Below are 24053 nucleotides of genomic sequence, written 5' to 3'. Positions count from 1 at the left end.
TCCAACACCATCAATCTCTCCCTATCATCTGGCACCATTCCCATCCCCCTAGAAACAGCTACAATCACCCCCATCGTGAAAAAACCTTCCCTGGATCCATCCCTGCTTTCTAACTGCTGGCCCATCTCCAACCTCCTTTTTCTTTCCAAGGTCCTTAAAAGAGTCGTTGTTTCCCAGCTTTGCTCCTTCCTTTCCTACCACTCCCTTCACAAACCACTCCAATTGGGTTTCCATGCTGCTCAAAGCTGGTCAAGTTTCGGCAGTCAAGGTGACAAACGACATGGGGTCAACTTGTCCATCTGTGACCAGGGTTTCCTCTGCCTCCTCGTCCTACTCGACCTCTCGATACCATGGACCACTCCATCCTCCTCCACCTCCTCTCCTCTCACCTCAGCCTTCAAGGTTCTGTCCTTAAATGGTTTCTCTTCCAGCCCCAGCACAGTCTCGTGTGGTGTTCCTCAGGGCTCTGTCCTTGGTCCACTCCTCTTTAACCTCTATATGCTTGGTGACATCATCCACAGACATGGAGTCAACTTCCTGACAGACTGTCTGTCTGACATCAAGACCTGGATGAGAGCTAACTTTCTACAGCTCAATATCAGCAAGACCGAGGCCCTCCTGATTGGCTTGTGCCAGCGCCTCAGCACTTCAGACACTGGCAGCATCAGCATCCACGGTTGCACACTCCACCTCATCAAGCCAGTCAGGAATCTGGACATCTTGTTCAACCCTCAACTATCATTTCTCTCCTATATCCATGCCATGACCTGTTCTGCCTTCCCCCACCTCCGCAACATTGCCCGACTCCGCTACTACCTCACCCCTCAGGCCACCGAAACTCGCATACATGCATTTGTCACCTCAAGCTTCGACTATGGAAACTCCTTCCTTGTCGGCCTCCCCAACTCTTCCCTCCACAAGCTGCAGATCATCCAGAACTCTGCAGTTCGTGTCTTCTCCCACATCAGGCTCTGTGACCCCATCAGCCCCACCCTCGCTCGGCTCCACTGACTCCCCATCCCTCAGAGGATAGACTCCGGCCTGCTCCAGGTCTCCCGCCGACCCACTCTATCATCAATGACTGGGCTAACAGCCTCTCTGCTCCCACTCTTTGGAACTCCATCCCACAATCCCTTCGCTTTGCTCTCTCTCTTGCCTCCTTCATGGCACGACTCCTTTTTGATCGTGCCTTCAGCTGACCTCCTATGCCCTCTGCCCTCCCTCATCCCACCCCTGCCCACCCACGCTCGGGTCCTGATCCCTGACTGTTCAGCGCCTTGGGACGTCCTCCCGATGTGAAAGGCGCTTTACAAATGTGATTTTGTTGTTGTTGTTGTCGTTAAATGGTTCAGGTCTTATCTCTCACAACGTCTCCAATTTGTCTCCACCAACAGTTTCTTTTCCAGCCTCGTACAATCTTGTGTGGTGTTTCTTAGCTCTGTCCTCGGTCCCCTTCTCTTCAACCTCCACATGCTTCCTCTTGGTGACATCGTCTGCAGACATGGGGTCAACTTCCACATGTACGTGGATGACACCCAACTCTATCTCTCTCTCGCCATGGTCGATTCCAGGACACGTAACAACCTGACAGACTATCTGTCTGACATTAAGCCAACTTTTCTACAGCTAAATGTCAGCAAGACCGAGGCCCTCCTGATTGGCTTGTGCCAGCGCCTCCGCATCTCAGGCACTGGCAGCATCAGTATCCATGGTTCATGGCTCGACTCAAGACCCTCCTTTTCGACCGTGCCTTTAGCTGCCCTCCTACCTCTCTGCCGTCCCTCATCCCAACCCTGCCCCCCACTCTCAGGTCCTGATTCTCAACTGTTCAGCGCCTTGGAACATCCTCCTGACGTAAAAGGCGTTTTACAAATGTAATTTTGTTGTTGTTTTTTCCTGGTTGGGAAGAATCTTGTGCAACAAAAGAATGGAACCTAAGAATCTGTCTGCAGAAAACAGTTCGGTCGTTGATTTTCTCTGGGATTTTTCTTTTTTTTAGATCGATCCTTTTGTTTTGGAAGCACTTCCTGCAGATATTCGACAACAAGTGGAACAGTCATGCTCAATCCGACAGCAAAGCCTTACTGATAACAATGGTATCAAAGAGCCAGAGAATGGCAGTATTACTGGGCGTGTCGATGTGGCAGTAGGTACAGTCACTCTAGAACTGCCAGGACCTCAAGAACAAAACGCCACTGCTGGAATTACTGTAGCTCTTCCAGCTTTTTCACAGGTGAAGAGACAATTCCTTTTATTGTTTTTATACTGTATTCCACAGAATGTCTTTGAATTCTGAAGAAACTCGATTTGTAAATGCTGAGCAAGTTCCTGCATTTATGCTTTATAGCTGCATTTCCATTATGTAAAAAATGTTAACTTTTGTTTAAACTTCAGGTTGATCCTGAGGTCTTTTCTGCATTACCCACTGACGTTCAAGAAGAACTAAGAGCCGCTTATGATCAAAGATATCGACAGGGTGAGAATACCAGCAGAAACCATCACCTTGCTGGTGCCAGTATGTACTCTTGAATTACATTTTTTTAGGCTATCTGGCATATTAACCTAACTTCATGAAAGTAACTCATTTGAATGTAAATATAAATTTTATGTTTGTTTGTTTATATATATGTACAAAATAAATGCAATTAGAATTATTCTCAATGTGTGAACATTAATGTTTATTTGCATAGATTGCGTCATTTTACAATGTATTTATTTACAGAGCATACAAACTTGCTTGTAATCAATTGGTTACCAAGACTGAAAAAACATTTACTCTGAAGGAAAATATCCTGAAACATATTTACTAGTAAAATGAATAGTCTTAAGTCCTTACAAAGAATTGCAAAGAAACGTAAGCATAGAACAAGAAAAGGCCCCAAACATTGTGTAACTTGATTTGTTTTATAAATTGTACTTAGAAAACAGTTTAACTTCCTTAAGAAAGGTCCTATAAAGTGACTCCCTGCCCACTAAAGGTAACTCTAGAATCAGTCACTGCATAACCTGTATCTTCTTGTCCTTCGCCACTCAGCCACACCTTTATTCTCCTACAAAGATGTTCCTCTAAGCATTCTATCACAGAACTTATTCTTAAAGGCAGAAATTATTTAAAATTTGCAGTAGTTTTTAAAAAACAATGAAAATTAATGTACTTGAGAGGGTTTGCAGCAACTTTTCTCTGCTCTCTCTCTCTCTCCCTTCCCCCCACTAATTACTGAGTTCATGGCTCTTCTGTTTTGTCTCTGCTGTAGGCAGCCTAGCTGCCCGCCCTGAGATAAGCTTAACTGACCTATAATTTGCTGGGGTTTCCCTGTCTCCTTTTTTTTGAAGAAGCGTCTGTGAGATTTGACAATCTCGAGGCCTCTGGCACAGTTTTATTCCAATGAATTTTGGAAAATTCTAGATTGAGCCTTCACTATTTCTTCCTTGGGTTCTCTCAGGTCCTCCAAAGTAAATCATCGGTTCGTGAAATAGATGATTAGAGCACAGGAAACAACAACAAAATCACATTTGTATAGTGCCTTTCACTATACTATGTAGGACATCCCAAGGCATTGGACAATCAGTGTTTTGTACCTGAGCTGGGGATCGGGGAGGGTGTAGGGCAGGGGGTGAAGGCGAGTGACCAAAGGCACGGTCGAACAGGAGGGTTTTGAGATGGGTCTTGAAGGAGGCCAGGGAGGGGGTGAGGAGGAGGGACTGTGGGATGGAGTTCCAGAGGGTGGGGACAGAGTGGCTGAACACCTGCCCGCAGATTGGTAGGGGGTAAGGATGTCGCAGAGGTAGGGGAGAGTAAGACTATTGAGGGCTTTGAAAGTAAGGACCAGGATCTTGAACTGTATCGTTTGTGTGATAGGAAGCCAGTGAAGTCATGCGAGGATGGGGGTGATAGGGTCGCGGAGCCTGATGCGGGAGAGGACACGGACTGCAGAGTTCTGGTTGATCTGCAGCCTAGTTGGGGAGGCCGGCAAGCAGGGAGTTTGCATAGTCAAGCATGGATGTTACGAACGCGTGAATGAGGGTCTTGGCAGCCTACGGTATAAGACAGTGGCGGAGCTGAGCAATGCTGCGGAGGTGGGGAGAGGCAGAGCCGGTCATGGCACAGCTGTGGGGTATGAAGTACAGTTAGGGTTTGAACAGGACCCCTAGGTTCCGAATTTGGCTCCATGAAATATAGAGTGCATCCATGGAGGGAGGTGCTGTCAGCGCCCGAGGTATGGATGCGCTGACAGGAGCCAAGCAGGAGGGCCTCAGTCTTGTTGACATTCGACTACAGGAAGTTGGCTATCATACAGGACTTGATGTCCGACAGACAGTCCTTGAGAACAGCAGTGGTCCTGGAATCGAGGGTGGAGGCAGAGAGGTACAGTTGGGTGTCATCCGCATACATGTGGAAGTTGACCCCATGTCTGTGGATGATGTCACCAAGTGGGAGCATATAGATATTGAAAAGGAGAGGTCCAGGAAAGATTATGCTCCAGCTGCTTTAAGGGAAGTTTTCAGAAGATTGAAAAAGGAAATCCAGACATTTCTTGCATGACTTGCTGCAGATTTAAATGAACAACACTCTCCTAGAACATTGAAATACAGAGATTGATTTCTGTAACTACATTTATTTACAGTTTAAGAAGACTATATGTTTTAAAGTCCTCTTAAATATTGAAAGTTTATATTAAGATAAGTTCTAAACAAAAGACTTAGCAGCACTGTTGTTTTTAAACAATTATGATCTGGCGCCTTTATGTCAAATGGACATCTCAAAGCATTTCATAGGATTTACTGTAAAGTGCAGTGACTACATTTTGTTTGCAAGCACAGCAGCCAATTTGCTTAAGGCTATGTCCAGCAAACAGCCTTGAAGTGAATGACCAATTTTATCTGGGTTTGTTGGCCAGGACACTCCCTTCTATTTTCAAGTAAGGCCATGGAATCTTTAACGTCCACCTGAACAGGTAAACTAGATCTCGGTTTAACATCTCACCCGAAACATGACATCTCCGATAATGTAGTACACCCTCAACATGCATGATAGGACTGTTGCTTTTAGTCTATGGTTTATTCTTGGTTGTTTGGAAATGAAACTGCTGATATGTTAACCATGAAGGAAGATCATTCCTACAGTGAAATGTTCTCTATTTCATATTTTCATCTGATTACTCCTATGATCTGTTATTTTTGATCTCTTTAAACCTGGCAATTACAGTGTTCATATTTTGCAAAGGAAAATGACAGTAAATCAGCATTAAATTGGCTGGTATAACTTCTCTATCAATATTTCTGTATCTGGAATCTGCATGGTAATTGAGATTATGGATTGATCTGTAAGATATTACACTCTGTTTCAGTTGTGAAGAATCCACTGCTGCAACTGAAGCACGCTGTTCCCGAAAAATCTAAACGAAGGTTCAAAAGAAAAAATCAAGCCAGTCCAATTAAAGTTCAGAGTCCTCTTAAAAATAGGTTACTGGGCAGCCCATCAAAAGCCAAGTCTTCTACGACTGGGAATCCACAGATAGTATTACCTGACACGATCAGACATGAACAGCAAGTTACAGAAAAATTGCCGGTAACGTTTTTCAATTTACCTTATGTGGTTCACTGACAGTTAAATTGATACTATTCATCTGTGCAAATACATTTGTATTCTTTTATACTTAACTAACTTCTGCTTATTATGCACAAGGTAATTATAGATCCGGTCTTTAACAATATCTTAAACCTACAAAGGTTTTATCATCCTAACGTGAAAATTTCGCCATAGCAGCAATTCTAGCCAGCTTCAGTAACATGATTATTATTAGTATATTATCTAGTTCACTCCAAGTCATTGCTTTTTATTTTTTTGCAGGTTGAACCTTGTGCTTCAACATCAAGCTACCAGGCTGCATTCTCCTCCCAGCATGAGATCTATGTTGACTCAGTCTATCTGAGAGCTAACCTCGCTGGAGCCTATGTGCTGAAAGACGTCAAATCACTTATAAAAGAATGGGTTACAACTACTGCAGGTATGCCTTGACTTTTAAATGTTGCTTCCTTAATAACTACTGCAGAGTACAGTTATTAGATCACAATGTCAAGCATTTTCCAAGAAAAGAAAGTAGAATTGAAACACAAACTGTGGTATTGAATAGAGATTTATAGCACAGAAAGAAGCCATTCAACCCATTAAGCCTGCAGTGCCTCTCAGGGCAAGGTGTTCAATCAATCCCACGTCCTGCTTCATTCCCGTATTCCTTCAAGTCTCAATCCTGCATATGTATGTACACATCCTTTTTGAAATCCTCTGCCTTTGTGACAACAACAACAACTTGCATTTATACAGTGCCCTTCACCCGGGGTAGTGTCCCGGAGTCTGACAATGAACCAAGGGGAGAAGAGGCAGCACAGGGACCAGATGTGGGACCAGATATGGGGAAGCTGTGGGTCAAACCTGATGCCTAGGTTGCACACTGGTTCGGTAAGTCTTTGAGGGATAGGCCGGGGAGGTTCAGGAAGTCAGAGCTGCAGGACAGAAGATGTTGACGGGAACCAAGGAGTATGACTTCTGTCTTGTCAATATTTGTAAGAGGTTTGTGCTCATCCAGTCCCTGAATCTGCCAAACAAGCCGAGAGAACATCGGCGGATCTGAAGTCACAGCTGGAGGAGAAAAAATAAATTTGAGTGTCATCCGTATACATGTGGAAGTTTACCCTGCTTCTGCGGATGACATCACCAAGAGGGAGCATATAAATGAGGAAGTGGAGAGGGCCCAGGATGGATCCCTGGGAGACACCACAGGTGACTGGGCAGGGACAGGAGGAGAAACCGTTTGAAGAGATAAAGTGAAGGCGGTTTATTAGGTAGGACTCGAACCAGGCTAGTGCGGTCCTACTAAGGTGGATGAGGGAGGATTGGCGGTGGTTGAGGATGGAATAGTCGACTGTGTCGACCGTGGGGGAGAGGATGAGGAGACAGAGGAATCCCTGGTCACAGATAGAAGGTGTCATTTGTGACCTTGACAAGTGCTGTCTTGTGCTGTGCGTAGGGCAGAAACCGGATTGGAGGGGCTTGAGGAGGGATTATAGGGAGAGGTGTAAGCAAAGCTGGTTAGCTACAACACTTTCCAGAGCTTTGGCAAGGAAGGGCAGGTTGGAAATGTGTCGGTAATTTGTAAGGTTGGAGGGTTCAAAGGTGGGTTTGGACGATGGGGCATTTGGGGTGGCTACTTTGTGATAACCATCGTCGAGAGTCAAGGCAGAGGATGCCCAGGCTGGAGCTGAGGGAGGCAGTGATCGAGTCCAGAAAAGAGAGAAGGAGAGGAGGGCGGTGGGAGAGAAGTGTGAGGAATAAAAGGGGAGCATTTTCGGAGGGTGGGGCGCGGGTCAGGGTGGCAGCCAAATCACACTCACAGAGATAATGAGCAAGGCGTTTAGCAGGACATGGTCAGTCCACAGGCAATGATGGGGGCGAGGAGACAGCACAGAGGGAAGACATAAGGGATAGTGCATATGTCAATGTTTGGACCAAAGCCAGAGAGGGATGGGGGATCAGGGTGGCAAAGGAGGAGGTCAAGGAAGAGGTGAGGAATAGAAATGAAAAAAGAATACTTAGCCCGTGGAAGGTTTGAAAACGGCATGCGGAAGTGACATCATGCAGGCAGGTTTGGCTGTTGGTCCAGGCTGAAGATGTTGAAATGGAGTCTCCGTGCCTGGAACACCAAACCTTTGACCCCCTTGCCGGTCACTGTCTCGCTCGCTTGATGTCTCAGCCCCTCGCCGCTCACTGCCTCGCTCGCTTGCCCAGTGCCTCAGCCCCTCGCCGCTCACTGCCTGTTGATTCACCTGAGGTCTTCGCTCTGGCCGCTCACATCTTCAGGCAGAGCGCAAGGTCGATTGGCTTGGTTGATCTCTCATCTGCCAACCTCGAATTGACTCCTGAAATCCCTCTCCCCAGTCTGCTCCTCTTCTCCATCGCGTCCCTGTTCCCATAGCACTCACCCTCTCACTAACTGCACAAATCAAGGATTGAACATGAGGCTTTCCTGGTCTGTTGTACTCCGCTATTTCAAAGGAGTCCCTAGGAATATATATATTTTTAATATTTTATTCCTAATTTAAATGGTTGTATATCTAATATTTCCTTTTGACCATACTTGGGGATTCCATGGGGTAGTATCAAAAATGTAATCATGTTTTCTGAGTTTATGACATTCTGAAGAAACACTTTTTTTACCTAGGACCTGATGGTAGAATATTTTGAACTATAAAAGTTTTTGTGGGTCATAGTGTAGAAGTAGTCTTTTGTTAATTTCACACCTAAAAAGGGCGTTTCGCCCCCAAAACACAGTCACTTCACTTTGCGGTATATCTTGTGAAGCTCTTTGGGATGTCCTTCCAACGTGAAAGGTACATTAATAATAATCTTTGCATTTGATATTGCGCTTTATCATGTCTTCAAGATGTCTCAAAGCGCTTCACAGAATATACTGTAAAGTGAATTAACTATATATTGTGGGCGAAACATGGCAGCCAATTGTGCACAGCAGCGTCCCACAGAAGTCGTGGAATGAAGTGGCCATTTATTATTTTCTTTATTTTTTTGAAGGAATTATTACCTCCGGAAAAGCCAATTGACTAACAACCAGGTTCCTACTTACTGCTAGGCAAACATGTGGAGGAAGGAAACTTGCCGAAAATTTCACCCTGCCAGGAATCGAATCCAGGTGTCTTGCTTGCAAGGCGAGAGCTCTAACCCCTGAGCTACAGGACTCAACAAGGATTATTATTCATTCAATAATAAGAATTATGAAGATGGTTATTACATATGAGGACAAAAATAACGATTATTATTCAATTTTGATCTACGATTTTAGTCTTTTTTGACATTTTTTATGTTTGGATAGAACAGTAATGTGTGTGGCCTAGAAGCTCGTGTGATGGGAAGTTTCACTCCATTTCTCTTTGGATTACTGAAATATTTGTTTCTTGCTGCACAATGGTTTTGATTTATCTATTCAAAATCTGTACTAGTTGAATAAATGAGGATTTTTGCATTTGGTCCCCTTCCAAGTGTTCTGTTAAAACAACTAAAACTATTTATAGTGTTAACTACTCATATTAATCTTGCTGGGAGTGTATCTTCTTGCCTGATGGTAGAAGTGTAAGGCACAATATACAAACCATTTTTATTTAACAGGTTTATCCTGAATTTTATTTACACAAGACACAAACAGTTGAGTAGATTTCTGACACTATTTTGGTGATCACATAGTGTTAGAAAATTCTTCTTACATTCATGTGATACAACTTTTGTTCCAATTTCACATTTATTTGGAGCAGGAAAGAAAAGTACTACTGCAGAGGAATCACAAGGAGAATGGCCCTTAAAATCTTTTGCTCAGCACAGCACTACCGAGCATTACTGTAAAGTTTGCTGTTTATGGGTTATATAAGAGCTATGGATCCATGGCAATGTTTAATTTTTCATTGACAGCAATGTTTCCCCAACTAAGTATATTTGAAGTATTTTCTACTGTGTGAATCACTTTTTATGCAGTTCTGTTGCTTTCATTTGAAACTACATTGAAATCCGCTTTTGTCGGACCCCGGATGTCAGGTAACTCAAACAAAACGCCTGACCCCGATTCATTTGTATTCTTACCTGTTTTAAATACGGCTGCTAATTTGGGGGAAATCCAGTTAATCCGGGCAAAATGCTGCACTGGTCACCACTGAATGTACTCACTCAGGCTTCTATGGTATTAACTTTAACTAGTTAGTTAACATTGGTTCAAGTGAAACAACATTATTATATATTATTATACAGCAACAGCAGCGCTCCTCTGCTGTGCAGGAATGGTATTTACGACAAGTTACGGACTCCCCAACCAGTGAATATCCAGTACTTTGATTTAATTTTTTTCTCTATTTTTGATCCTGGTGAGATTAATGCACTCTGCATGTCTTGGTTCTTCACCTCTGCTCACAATAAATAAAACTGTTTTCAATTTTGGACTAAGTTATATCTTTTTAACGTGTCCTTGTTGTAGAGGGAAGCTCTTGGGAATAAACACCAGAACAGTCTTAATTATTTACGTTAAGTGTCTAGCTTGTTACTTTGCAATTGAGCTTTAGAAATCTGAGATGTTCAAGCAGACATCCATACAATCATAATTTAATTGGAAGCACTAATTACATAATTCAAATCCTATAACCAATTCAGTTGTCTTCATTTGCACCCGTATATTTTGCAAAACCAATAGACACTCTGTTACTAGCTTTAAGCATATTTTATTGCAATGCATCTGCAAGATTTGAAGAGACTATTACCCCCAGAAAAGCAATCTACCAATTGACTAACAACCGGATTCCTACTTCTAGGTAAACAGAGGAATCTGGAGTAAGGAAACATGCCCAATGTTTTGCCCTGTCCGGGAATCAAACCCAGATCCTCTCGCTTGCGAGGCGAGTGCTCCAACCACTAAGATACAGGATTCCCCAACATCTATATGTCAGATACCTGCTGACCACACAAACGATAGTGGCGCTTCTGGATAAATATTCTGCTGTACTATTTTATTTGTACGTTGTGCTTAATAAATTCCATAGTTGGACAACCTTTTTTGATTTTAATGCTGGAAACTTTTTTGAGATCATGATGTCTGGTGTAGTTTTGCCAAACATGGATTGAAATTGGATTTATGTGACTATCTTTTCCATCCTGATAACTACTAGTTTTGTAATGTTTTGGCCCTGTGGTCGTTTGCCTTGTATCTCTGCACATCATTCTCCAAATAAGGGTAACAATTAGTAGGCCTCTACTATTGTAGCTATGTAATAAAGCTTTTCGAACACACAGGTCTACACCATTTGGATACTAATAATAGCATATGAGGAAATATTTGGGGAGGAACTCCAACCTAAACCATTTTTCATTAAAATCTGAAGTGTTTTTATAATGTTTAGGAGAATAATGTATGACATGTTTTTAGAACACTGCTAGGTATTGTAAACAACTGGTGAGTTTGAGATGTATACAAACCTGCATAGAAAGGGGGCTATTTCAGCCTATAATTTCTGTGCCACAGAGACCTGAGACCTCTCGCATCCAATGTGGAAATCGTACCTCTAGACCAAATACAATAAGACTTAATCTGGAGGGGATATGGGTAACTTGAAATTAAAATACATGTTTTTTTGTGAATGTTAGTTTCTTATATCTTTTTTTTGTGTTTTTGCTCAGAGCCCGTGGAGGAGGACATTCTACAGGTTGTAAAGTATTGCACTGACCTCATAGAAGAAAAAGATCTGGAAAAATTAGACCTTGTTATTAAGTACATGAAAAGGTAATGCAGCAGCTCCTGGAGTTGGGATGTCTTTCAGTATCATTTTCTTCCCATTTTAGTACAATTTCAACCTTATTCTTGTTCATTTTCTGCTTTCCATTGGATGATCTCATCTATGTTCTATCACAACCTTCTTCACTGTCTGAAAACATTTTCCAGTCTGATTTAGATCATACAATGAAATCCCATTTTTTATTCCATTCCATACCACTATGTTGCCTCTGTATAATTGTAGTTAATCCTATTTAAAAAGATAGTCTATTACCTTCAATTGAAGACTAATAAATCCTCTTTGGTCTTATGTTGTTCTGTCAAATAACTCCTTAGATTTGTTAGACCATGGTCTACCTATTGCAAATCTATATTAAATTCCCAGATCAGCTCATGTTTGTTCAAGTTAATTTAATTATCCTTGCATTTGATATAGCGCTTTTCACGTCTTCTCGACGCGCTTCACAGGATATGCTGTAAAGTGAATTCACCATATATTTGTCGGCGAAACGCGATAGCCAATTGCGCACAGCAGTGTCCCACAAACAGTCGTGGATTGAAAATGACCAATTTATTATTGTTTTTGGAGGGATTATTATTAGGCGTGTGGAGTAAGGAAACTTGCCCAAGGTTTTGGATGAAATTTGGATTTGGATTTGGTGATGTTACCACTACTGATGTCCAACTCACCAGATTTCAAGTTTGGTTTGGATGAAGAAGGCATTTCATCCCATCCGATCTCATCCATCTAGAACACATACTTATTCCGCCCCCCCCCCCCCAATCGCTGCATCAAGCTGTTTTTTAAAATGAGTAGTGTCTTGGCTCTACCACCTTTCCTGGCAACCTGTTCAAGTCATTGATTATCCTCTGCATAAAAAAAATAATGATATATATTCTGAAACTGCCTTTTGCAACTCTAAATCTATACCCTCTTGTTCTGTTATCTTGATGCATCCTAACGTTTTGATCTGGGTTTACTTTTTCAAACCCATTTAAAATTTTACACCCTCTGTGTCATCTTCTTTCACGACTGAGTTCAAGGATCCTATCTTGTCTAATCTTTGCTCATAGCGGAAAACCTAGTTTGCCCTTTCCTCACTTTCTGAATAATTGCATCTGTTACTTTTCAGCCACTGTTATTACTCGTGAAACCATAAAGATTTGAACAGATCATAAGTAATGCATCTGTGATTTTCTCATCTGTTTTAATATCCTGAGATGGTAACTGTTCAGGAGGCTGGAGATTCACATGTTTTCTGCCTTAATATTTACCTATTACATTTGCTTTGGTTAAATCCCTACTTCCACTATCCAAATTTTTTTTCTCCTCTTTCTCCCCCCACCACCCATTGCTTTATGGTTTAAAGTTTTGTGCCCCCCCCACTCTTACTTTAAGATTGGAAACCTTCCAGCAATTTTGTTTTTTTTACTTTTTATGAAGTCATAAATTGAAATTTTTAAAAATATCATCAATTTTTAGAAACTGGACGGCAGCACAAATTTAAAATGACCTTACCCGGTAAAGCTTGTCCAAAACCAAATGCATTAAATAAGAGAATTGCCAAATGCCTTTAATCCTCAAGATACCCAGCAGGCAGAAACCCAATGCTTTGAGTGATTACCAGTCAAAGGAAAGTATTTCTATAGAAATTGCTTCCCTTCTGTACAGATTGCTTCCCTCGAGTAGCAAATGTAGGGAAGTTTTTCAAGTTTTAGAGTTCGAGTTTTTCAAAATATCTGCTGATTGTCCTTCAGAGAAACCAAATTCTTTACAATGAGTAAGCATAGTTTACCGACACAGGGGCATGTATGGCAATAGATTTTATCTTTATATACAAATATTCTCTAGTTACAATGGTTTTACAGCCATACTTGTGTATATTTATACTTATTGTATTTATACTTATTATTATCCTTGCGTTTATACTTATTGTATTATGTCTATCAAAATCCTAGTTGAAGTGAAATTTAAACATTATCTCAAATAATGTTCTGAGGTATTTGCTCTTTTCTAACAGGCTAATGCTGCAATCAGCGGACTCTCTGTGGAATATGGCGTTTGACTTCATCCTTGACAATGTTCAAGTTGTCATGCAACAAATTTATGGAAGCACGTTAAAATTTACGTGAGAAAACAACGCGAGTGATATTTTTAATATCAATATTACACTGGAGCCTGGAGCTCCCATTTTGTGCCATAAAAACCCTATGTGAAACTCTTAAAATTTGCATGGTAGAAACGCATTGTGTTTTTATGAAAGCATTTCTGATATTGAAAACATGTTTTGTAATTTTTTTTCTTGGCAAAAGTATGTGCCAAATTCTTGTCAAAATTGCATGTAAATAATTGTGTTGTATAAAGTAACTTGTATGTAGAAAGCAATGTATTTACAAATGGTTGTTTATAAGCAGTTTTTTTAGTGTTTACTTCTGTTTAATAAAAAAATGTTTGTTGTGGATTTATAACACTGAATATGTTTTAATTTTCTTTAGGGACAGATTTGATTACCACATCAGTACTTGTCCAGTTAGAACCATTAGGCTTTTAGTTTCCAAGATTGGCGACATGTCTGAACCTCCAAATGTGTCTTGGGTCACTGCGGACCTGCTTATCTTGGCTCCTCAGCTGTATAGATCAGGAAATCTTAAGGTTCAATCCTGGTTTCTACTAAATTATCCTGGTCCTGTCTTGAATGTAAACCCAAGTAGCAATGAGGATGTGATTATATTACAGAGAACAGTTGGTCTGCAGAATAACAAATAAATCCAGCATTTCCCAGTCCTCATAAATGTTCCTTGCTGGAAGGCACATTTTGACAATAGGATCATGCTTGGGGATTGCTCCACTTGATTGTCAAATGGTATACTGACCTCAATGTGTAGTCTCACCCTTGAAGAATGACCATTTGAGCAAGACATTAGATGGCTATTAATACTTATGGAGTGATACTACATCAGAATTGTCACCTTAGAGGAGAAAATTGTAAAATATAAGATTAAAAAATAATATGCTCCCAACTGGTTTGCATTGCTACTTGTCCACACTAAATCACAAATCGAATAACAGAACCAACATAACCAATAGTCAGTTGTTATTTGACGTCTGACCATCATTATCAGATCAACTATAATCTGAGAAGCAACTGAAATCTAAGCGTATGAGAGTATTTTAAGTTTTGAATCCACAAAGAAGAAAGAACACTACACTGCAACTGAATTAAGCCACAGTTACATTCATTTTTCTTTTAAAGTTAGCATCAACTGTTGTAATGAACACTCAGTTTTCTTATGGACCTTTGCCTTAAACTTTGAGGGGATACAATATAAAGAGAAGCTTATGTTAACTGTACAAACCCTATGTCGAAATTGACAGTATTATGTACAGTTTTGAGCATTCAATTATAGGAAAGGTATAAAAACAATGGAGAAATGCAGTTTAGATTCATTAGGATATGTAATGAGGATGTAAACTAGTAGGTTAGATAGGGGGGAGCCAGTAGATGTGATGTATTTGAATTTCCAGAAGGCATTCAACAAGGTGCCACATAAAAGGCTGTTGCATAAGATTAGAGCCCATGGAATTAAAGGTAATATATTAGCGTGGATTGGAGAATGGCTAACAGGAAGAAAACAGAGTAGGGATAAATGGGTCCTTCTCAGAGGTAGGATGTGACTAGTGGAGTGCCACAAGGAACAGTGCTTGGGCCTCAATTATTTACAGTCTATATCAATGATTTAGATGAGGAAATAGAACTTAACATATCTAAATTCACTAGGTGGGACAGTAATCTGTGAGGATGACACACAAAGAATGGTGAGTGGGCAAGAAGGTGGCAGATGGAGTATAACGTGGGGAAGTGTGAAGTTATTCACCTAGGTAGTAAAAATAGAAAAGTGGATTATTTTCTAGCGTGGGAGAGACTAAGTAGTGTTAGTGTTCAGAGGGATTTGGGTGTCCTTGTACACCAGTCACAAAACATTAGTATGTAGGTACAGCAAGCAACTAGGAAGGCTAATGCCAAGTTGGTGTTCGTTGCAAAAGGGTTAGAGTACAAGAGTAGGGAAGTCTTGCTGCAGTTGTATGAGGCCTTGGTGAGACGAAACCTAGAATATTGTATGCAGTTTTGGTCTCCTTATTTAAGAAAGGACATACTTGCCTTAGAGGGGGTGCAGAGTAGATTCACTAGGTTCCTGGGATGAGGAGGTTGACCTATGAGGATATGTTGAGTAAACTAGGCCTATATTCTCTAGAATACAGGAGAATTAGAGATGATCTTATAGCAACCTATAAGATTCTTAAGGGTCTTGACAGGGTAGATGCCGTGAGACTGTTTCCTCTGGTTGGAGAATCTAAAACCAGGGGTCATAGTCTCAAGATTAATGGTCAGCCTTTTCGAACTGAGTTGAGGAAACATTTCTTCACTCAGAGGGTAGTGAATTTGTGGAATTATCTATCCCAGAAGGCTGTGGATGTTCAGTCCTTGAACCTATTCAAGACTGAGGTTGATAGATTTCTGAAGGATAGAGGGATTAAGGGATATGGGGATAGGGCGGATAAATAGAATTAGGTTAGAAGATCAGCCATGATCTTATTAAATGGCGGGGCAGGCTCGAGGGGCCAAATTGCCTTCTGCTCCTACGTCTTATGGTCTTATTTGCTTATTGCATTAACAAACTAGAGACTGCCTCAGTATGCCTATTTTTCTAAACCTGGGACTAAGGCACGTGTATGAATATGGTGCCCTCTGACTGTCTATGATATTTGATCTGAGATTTTTTGATGTTAATGAGGCAACAATATTGAAAAATTCTCCATCAATGACAAAAGCTCATTGGTATCCTACATTACTGAAGGTGTTTCAATAGGTTCAATTGACCTAATTAATGAAACAAAAATCCCTGAAAACAGAACCAACTCCTGCTATGTACTTAAATGTAAAGAAAACTAGATTATAAAACAAATAGACTTGATACCTTTTTGCTTGGACTACTACTTTCACTAGGAGATGATATCTATTATTTATACATAGAATGAACAAATTGTACTCCACTCATTTTCTTTGTGTTAACAAAGGTGCCATGTTTATATTGTTTTGACGAAAATATAAATATCAACTCATACCGAGTAAAAAAAATTCTGTTGAACAGTCATAAATAGTAACTGGAAGAAAATATAGTTGTGTAAAACCATGAACTATGTTGAGCAAGTCTGTCCCCTGGTGGTTAGCTTAATTTAGATATTAACTAGAAAGTGGGTGAATGTATCACAAGGAACCATTAAAAATGCCACAAAGTTGAATCCAATAGTTCATTCAGTTTTCTGGTTGGATTATTAAATGTAATTAGTTTGCCACATAAAACTAAGGCACCCGGGAACTGTGGAATTATTTTCAATTGTAAAAGACATCCACAAATCAAGGTAACAAAATTACACAAGGTCAGTTTGAATATCTGTGCTATCATTTTCCTTTAATTTCATTTGTTTGCAGTATAGATGCAGTGGGTAAAGTATGTTAAAACATCGTTATGAAATGGTGGAATGTGGGCTCCACCATTAGAAGCCCTGCTCAAACTGTCCTCAAACCTAAAGAACTCCCTGCCTCAATCCCTCTTGCCTCCTCTTTGCTGGACCCTTCCCGTTTCTCCCGAGCTTGGGAGTAAAACTACACCCCCGATCATTTCCTGTTGACAGCCTGGTCATCCAATCCTAGCGGAGTGCTGTATTATCGGACCTGTCATCTTTTGGATAAGACAAACTGAGGTCACTCTGTTGCACATTAAAGATCCCATTACACTATTCGAAAAAAAGATGTTTCTTCCAGTGCCCTGGCCAACAATTCCCCAAATAAAATTGGGCATTTAATATGGCTGTTTGTGAGTTATTGCTATGCACAAATTAGAAATTTGCCGACAAAATACATAGTCATTACACTTTACAGTAAATCATTAAATGGAACAATTGGGTGTGGTTATGGTTAGTGGCACTTTAAGTTCATAAATAAAGAAATTTATAAGCACACTCGTACTTTGAATTGCATATTATCACATGAAGTGCTCTGGAGACGTTCTCTCAGCCAATCCACCCAGAAAGGTTATTTAGCTTCCCTGTGTGAATTGCAGAAATACAGCCAATGCAAATTTGTGTCTGGCTGAACCGAATAATAAGTCTGGTTAAAAATAGAGTAAATATACTAAGTCAGGATTTTCCTAAGTCAGGATTTTCCTTTGAATCTAGCAGGTAACATAACCCAAAACCCTACCACATTAGAAGGCTTAAAATACAGTACTTTTCCTGTCCAAACCATATGATTAAAACTATTTCAAGATGAGATAAAGTAAAGAAACATTTTTATGAACAAAGTAGAAACTGATGATGGTTAAGAGGAACACAAACAAAACAAATAAATGATAAGGAAATAATGGATAACCTCCTGTGTTGAACTAGTAACTGATAAGACAGGAAGATCAATCTGAAAGACAAGTTTATTGGTAAAGTCCTTCAATTCACCACATCCTCTGCTTTAATACAATAATAAATTATTACTATTGCAGTCTAGTTCTTCTTTGATGCTGATTACTTTAAAACTATCAGCCTGACTCAGTCTGTAGCACTCTCACCTCTGAGTCAGAAGATTGTGGTTTCAAGCCTCACATAGGGACTTGGAACTCAAGTCTCCAAGCTGACACTCCAATTCAATATTCTGGGTGTGCTGCATTGTTAGAGGTGATGTGCTTCAGATAAGCTGTTAAACTGAAATTCTGTCTGCCTGTTTAGGTGTACATTAGAGATCTTATGGTTCTATTCGAAAAGAGAAAGGAGTTTCTCCCAGTGCCCTGGTTAACAATCCCACATATAAAATTGCTGATTCACTTTTTGGCTGGTTGTGCATTACTTGTGTGTGCAAATTAGCTGCTGTGTTCACCTACAAAAACACTTTTTTTTTACACACTACACTTTATAGTATGCCCTGTGAAACACTTTTGAGACAACCTCCTGATGTGAAAGGCACTCTAACATATGGAAGGATTATTATTATAAAACTGAGCATCAATACAATAGCAGGAAATATGATGTCAGACAATGAAGTAGTAACTGAATGTTTGCTATTCCCATGTAAAGCACCGCAATCAAACTGAACACTGTTTTCCACTGCAGAACACTAAGTTTTGACACTGACTGAATAATAACAACTTGCACTTATATAGCAAGCACCCTTCATGCAGATAAGGCAATTAGCACAAGATGTCATGAAAAAGAGAAAGTAAATCTGAAAAACATTTTTAGGGTAGTAAAAATAGACAAATTAGATAAATTAAACCAATTGTCAAATTAACAACTACCTAGTCATCTCACCTATGTCTCTACGCATTGAGAAGGTGAGAAGGGTACCTTTGGAGATACAGAAACAATCTTTTAGTTACTTCACCATCAATACAACAGAAGCAAGAGCACATGATCTTTCAAAACTGATATTGAACTCAGAACATTTAATACACAAGAATATTATTTGGGCAATTAAAACTTAGAAGTATAGTATTGACTTTTAAAAAGAAATACAAGTCATCCCCCAAATTTTGAATTATATACTTTATTTCATAATGTGCTATCACATAAAACCCCAGCATCACAAGAATGTTATGAGACCCCAAGCCTTGGGACACTAGTGTGCATCAGACTTGGAAAACATTCATTCTGAATCAGAACACAGGAGACCAAATTTAAAAAAAAAGGTCAGATTAGGTCCAAAAGACTGTTTAAAAATTGGATGCAATAAGAATGAACACAAACACAGAAGGATATCCAGAAAGTACAAGTACTAGTAATGGCAAGTGTAGCCTATATAGTGTTCACTGTCACCAATTTTGGCCAAGTTAGTATCGCACTCAATTTAATACAATCTTTTGTTCAGTCAACTCTGTCAAACTACCTTAACTAATCTGGCCATCCTTTTATTATGGATAAGAGCATTAAATATAATTTTCTCATGCATGATTCTGCTCAGAGAATTTGTGTTTAATACCTCATTTCATTACTATGAAATGATTGCTGCTTTGTGCATCCACCCACTGTGGTAATAATTACATTAGAAAGGTATCAGAAATACAAATCTTATTTTCTTCAGTTTTATTTGTGATTTGAGTTTTGAAAGTTTACAGTCTGGGTCACACAACCATCAATTGTGCAAGCAATAAAAGACTGATCAATGCGATATTCTTTCACAATGCAGGTGGAATTCTTCAGTTACCTAATTTTCTATAAAAGTCTATAGGCACTAAAGCAAAATTAGGCGTCTGTGAAGTGGCTGAGAAGAGAGCAGCTCCTTGAATAGAGAACAATTCTTTATACCCAAAATTACTAGTCAAAAGGTTGAACACTGCTTCTGCACTGTAGCACACAGGATTCAAACACTTTTATTCATTATTTCATACAGTAAATAAGATTCTGGAAATGCTGCTTGCAAAATCTGTCTGCTGAAAAGGAGAAATCTTTAAATAGCAGCCAATACATTTTTTTGGGGGGTGGGGGGAAAAAAAACAAAAAAAAGCAGGCACATTGGGAACTGTAGGAACATTTAAAACAGATCACTGTCAAACCAGTGGAAGAGTTTTGGTTTGTCATGGAAAACATTTACTAGCCATAACCACTTTTTCTCTGGGTTCTGACTCTCAGCATCCAGTGTGGCTTTTCATAGTTCCTGTTGAAACACAGACTTCATTCTCATTCAGTCCTTTTACTCTTGCTACCCTTGCTGAAATCTTTTTTTGCCCGAAATGGTGAAAAACAGCATTAGTTAGATAATTTCAAATGTTTTCTTCAGTTCCACGATGAGCTGCCAATCAGACTTCTGCATCTCATCTCTGAACCAGTCCTTCAAGGCATCAATTGACTGTCGACTGATCTGTAATACAAAAGTTAGTGTAAGACAGATAATCCAACAAGCCACATATTGTACAATGTAGCCTGCTATTACACAATTCTTTATAGCACAAATTACTACTGGGTCATTAGGTTGCTGCCGACATAGTGCCTTACTTCGCACATGCACAGCAATTATATTTATATTGGATGTAGTCTTGGAACGAATCTATCCAAACGCCAACAGAACATAAACAATCAGTGGACTGGTAGTTTTTGCAGACAGAAAGGTGCAAAATCATGTAGGAATCTGAAGGCATGGACAAGGAATTTAAACGTCAACCCAACAGGGTACTCAGATAGAGTGGGATTTTGGCAAGATAGCAAAGGATGTGAGAAACATGAGAGAGAAAACTCAGGCTAAGGAATTTTGGCTGAATTCGATCTGATAGAGGATGATTTAAACCTAAGCAGCCAGTTGGGTTGATAAGAGTTGAAATCAGAGGTGTAAAGGTATTAGCAAAAACAGAACATGACAACTTCAGTCCTTAAGTTGAAGGAAGTTGAGTCTCACACAGAACTGAATATGAGGGGCAACATCAACAATTCTGGAATTGAGGGTGGAGACAGAGGCAGAGCTTCGTGCCAGCATATATGTGAAAACTGTCTTCATGACTGTGAATATTGTCACTGAGTTAACCATGCAGGTATGGAGCCATTTGAGGAAAGATAGTGATTTGGACATGTAGTTGAAACAAGAAATAGCAATCCCACAGAGGTGAAGCAAAGAGAAAAGGCAACAGACTATAGAAATGTCTAGTTTATTTATCACCCCTCATGAACCAATACTAATAATGCTACCTAAGTTTCCCTTCCGCAGAAATGGCTCTCATTTTTTTTCAGCTCATGAAAAGGCTATTTGTAAACAAAGATTGTAGATATAGCCATGTAGTCTAATGAGTGAGATCATTCATCAACAGGCCAAATAAAGGTAAGTCACATAGAGAGCAACAGTTTAGCTACTGCTGCTGACAGAAGAAAAAATGGAAGGGGGAAGGTTTCCAAGATGGGGTTTTTCTACAGCATGAAAACAATAGACCTTGCACTCTCATAAGATCTTAAAAGGGATCCTGGGTTTTACAATTTCCCCAATGAATAGGAAATGTTAATGTTCCCTCTAATGTTGGGGGGGGGGTGGGGGTGGGGGGAGGGAGAAATATAATTAATGTACAAAAAGCAGATGTCATTTTGCACTGACAAAATGACTTGCACTGCCACTCAAAATGTTCTTCACGAGAACTAAATTGGTTTCTTTCCCATTGCTCTGGAAATTACTTTGCAATTTTCTTCTGGGGAATCTTCATAAATAGCAACATTGAAATACTCATACTCTGAAAAATACTGTATAGAAAAGAGAATGCTTCTTGCAAGGAATCATTTATTGTCAATCCAACTCATACCTTACTGACAATGAAGTCTGTAGCTTCAAAGTGCCGTCCAAACATTTTTGGTGCTTCTCCAGGTATGGGTTCAATTTTGATACAGACCTCCTGGCCTTTCCTGGCAACTTCTACCTGCTTATGATTCACTTCAATACTAGTAACAATTCCAATATCGACAAACTGGATGGAGCAAGTAAAAACAAAAACAGTGAACTGCTACAGTATTAGAAGTCCAATAATTTCAAATGAACAGTTGAGTTAAGAAATTAAAATTTGTATAAAGAACTCATCTTAAAACAATGAAAGTACAAACATGTAGAGATTTCAGTGGTTGGCAGCAAACATTATGGAGACTTACATTTTTAGCAGGAACACACACTGGAGTTCCTTGTTTGAGAATGCCAGCTTCTATAGTAACTCCAACAACAATTGGGTCTCGAGAATTAAAGATAAATTGGGGAAGAATGCGAATTTTTGAAGGAAAAACTGCTATATGCCTGAAAGAGGGGAAAACTTTGGATATTTAAATATTCACACAATACATGAAATGCAAAAGTTGTTACAAACCCTCTTCAACATGAAAAATTACTGCATTCTGTGTTTATGTGGTGACTCAGTCCAGTATCTTCATACTTTAAATTCCTTATTGCCCCTCCTCTGAACCCTCCTTAACTATCTATCCTTGCTTGATTTCAATAACTTTAATCTAACTCCTTTTCCAAAATGTATCATTTCAACATACTGATAAAACACGCTGATAAAACAGCAAAAACAATACTTTGAAGGAAAATGCTGTTTACCAGTTATGTAACCATCAAATTTTCCATCAAGAATCTTATCATATGATAAAAGAGAATTGAATAAATACTTGAAAAATAAAATGCTATGGTGATAGAGCAGAGGAATGAGATTTCAGCAAATAGCTCCAGGGGAGGCGAGCTAGTAGAAATATATACATATATAATTATTGCATAGGCCAATAGTAAAATTAGTATTCTATGCATAAGTACTATGCACTAAAGTCAGGTTATGTATTAACAGTCAGTTCCTTACTTGAATTCCTCTTGCTTTAGTCTTTTATAATCTTGTCTGTATTTCGTAAAGGCATCAAACAAATGATAGATAATTTCTGCACTGAAGATTCTGACCCCAAGAGAATCAGCTAATTCCTGAGAATCTCGCTCAATCTTCACGTCAAATGCAAGAATCACCGAATACCTACAAGTATGATTCAATAAAATTACTTACAACATAGACATTATTCAAAACAAAAAATCCGACCGACCTGCAGGTAAAATTATAGGAAAAATAGTATATCTAATGTTTGGTGTAACTGATCATAATGTGAATTTTAGTAAGCCAAATTCTAATGCATTAAATTACACTGGTCCTAAATAGAAAGAAAACAGTTTTTAGCTCACCTTTAGTTGTTAAAGATAGTTAAGTGTTCTTTTTTTAAAATCCCTTAACCCCGTACTTGGGCAATAAACCTAAATGGCATTAGTCAAAATTAGATCAAATTCCAGAGCTTTTATTATGAATAATAATGCTTACATTTGACATACTGTCTCTCATGTTGAGTGTATGTCTCGAAAACGTTACAGGATATACTGTAAAACATATACACTTCACTGTGTATATTTTTGACAAACGCAGCAGCCAATTTGCAATGTCAACAAACAACCATAAAGTGAATGACCGATTTTATTTGGCGGGTAGTTGGCCAGGACACCGGGAGCAACTCCCTCCTCTTTTCAAATAGTGCCATGGAATCTTTACTGCTCACCTGAACAAGCAGGTGGGACAGCACCTCCAACAATAGCAGCATATTTGATTGTTAACATGGAGGAACTCGATGTTAACAATCTAATGAGCGATGAAACTCTCATAATCTAAGCCCCACTGTGGGGCTTGAACTCACAACCTTCTGATACAGAGAGTGCCACTTAGCCAGGCTGACGCACAACCATTGTAAAATGCACATAATGAATTAAAGCAATAATATTTACTGAAACAAGTTACTATTTTATATGAAAACAGAAGTTGCTGGGAACACTCAGCAGGTCAGGCAACATCTACGGGGAAAGGAAAGTGAGTCAACGTTTCAGGTCCACGACCCTTCGTCAGAACTTGAGTTCTGTTCGGTTCTGATGAACGGTCATGGTCCTGAACGGTCATGGTCACTTTCCTTTCTCCATATATGCTGCCTGACCTGCTTAGTGTTCCCAGCGACTTCTGTTTTGTTTTCCAGCATCTGCAGTATTTTGTATTTTGTTACTATTTTATATGAGCCGTTTTTAAACATTAAAAAAATTATTTAAAATTGCAAAAACAAATGCAACAGGTTACTCAACGGAACATTAAATAAAGCAATAACAGAATGGAAGAATTGTGTGAAAATAGAGGAAATAAAACCTGATGCCCAGCAGCGAT

The 24053-nt window shown here is 39.6% G+C and overlaps 2 protein-coding genes across 2 annotated transcripts in view; one reads left to right on the top strand and one right to left on the bottom strand.

The window, feature by feature from the left end:
- rev1 (REV1 DNA directed polymerase) overlaps positions 1-13774 on the top strand; it is a 67546-nt gene extending 53772 nt beyond the window's left edge. The window contains exons 19-24 of the mRNA XM_007885372.2: positions 2000-2233; positions 2395-2515; positions 5349-5569; positions 5852-6008; positions 11225-11327; positions 13340-13774. Of these exons, the coding sequence (XP_007883563.1) occupies positions 2000-2233; positions 2395-2515; positions 5349-5569; positions 5852-6008; positions 11225-11327; positions 13340-13451 (948 nt within the window). The 3' untranslated portion in view covers positions 13452-13774. The remainder of the gene's footprint in view (positions 1-1999; positions 2234-2394; positions 2516-5348; positions 5570-5851; positions 6009-11224; positions 11328-13339) is intronic.
- Positions 13775-18894: 5120 nt separating this feature from the next.
- The window catches only part of LOC103172652 (eukaryotic translation initiation factor 5B), a 36163-nt gene continuing 31004 nt past the window's right edge, over positions 18895-24053 (bottom strand). The window contains 4 exon segments of the mRNA XM_007885390.2: positions 18895-20221; positions 21639-21800; positions 21979-22117; positions 22674-22838. Of these exon segments, the coding sequence (XP_007883581.2) occupies positions 20114-20221; positions 21639-21800; positions 21979-22117; positions 22674-22838 (574 nt within the window). The 3' untranslated portion in view covers positions 18895-20113.

This window comes from Callorhinchus milii, unplaced genomic scaffold (assembly GCF_018977255.1).
Source record: "Callorhinchus milii isolate IMCB2004 unplaced genomic scaffold, IMCB_Cmil_1.0 Scaffold4, whole genome shotgun sequence".
NCBI classification, from domain to species: Eukaryota; Metazoa; Chordata; class Chondrichthyes; order Chimaeriformes; family Callorhinchidae; genus Callorhinchus; species Callorhinchus milii.
This window is presented reverse-complemented; position numbering and strand designations above follow the sequence as displayed.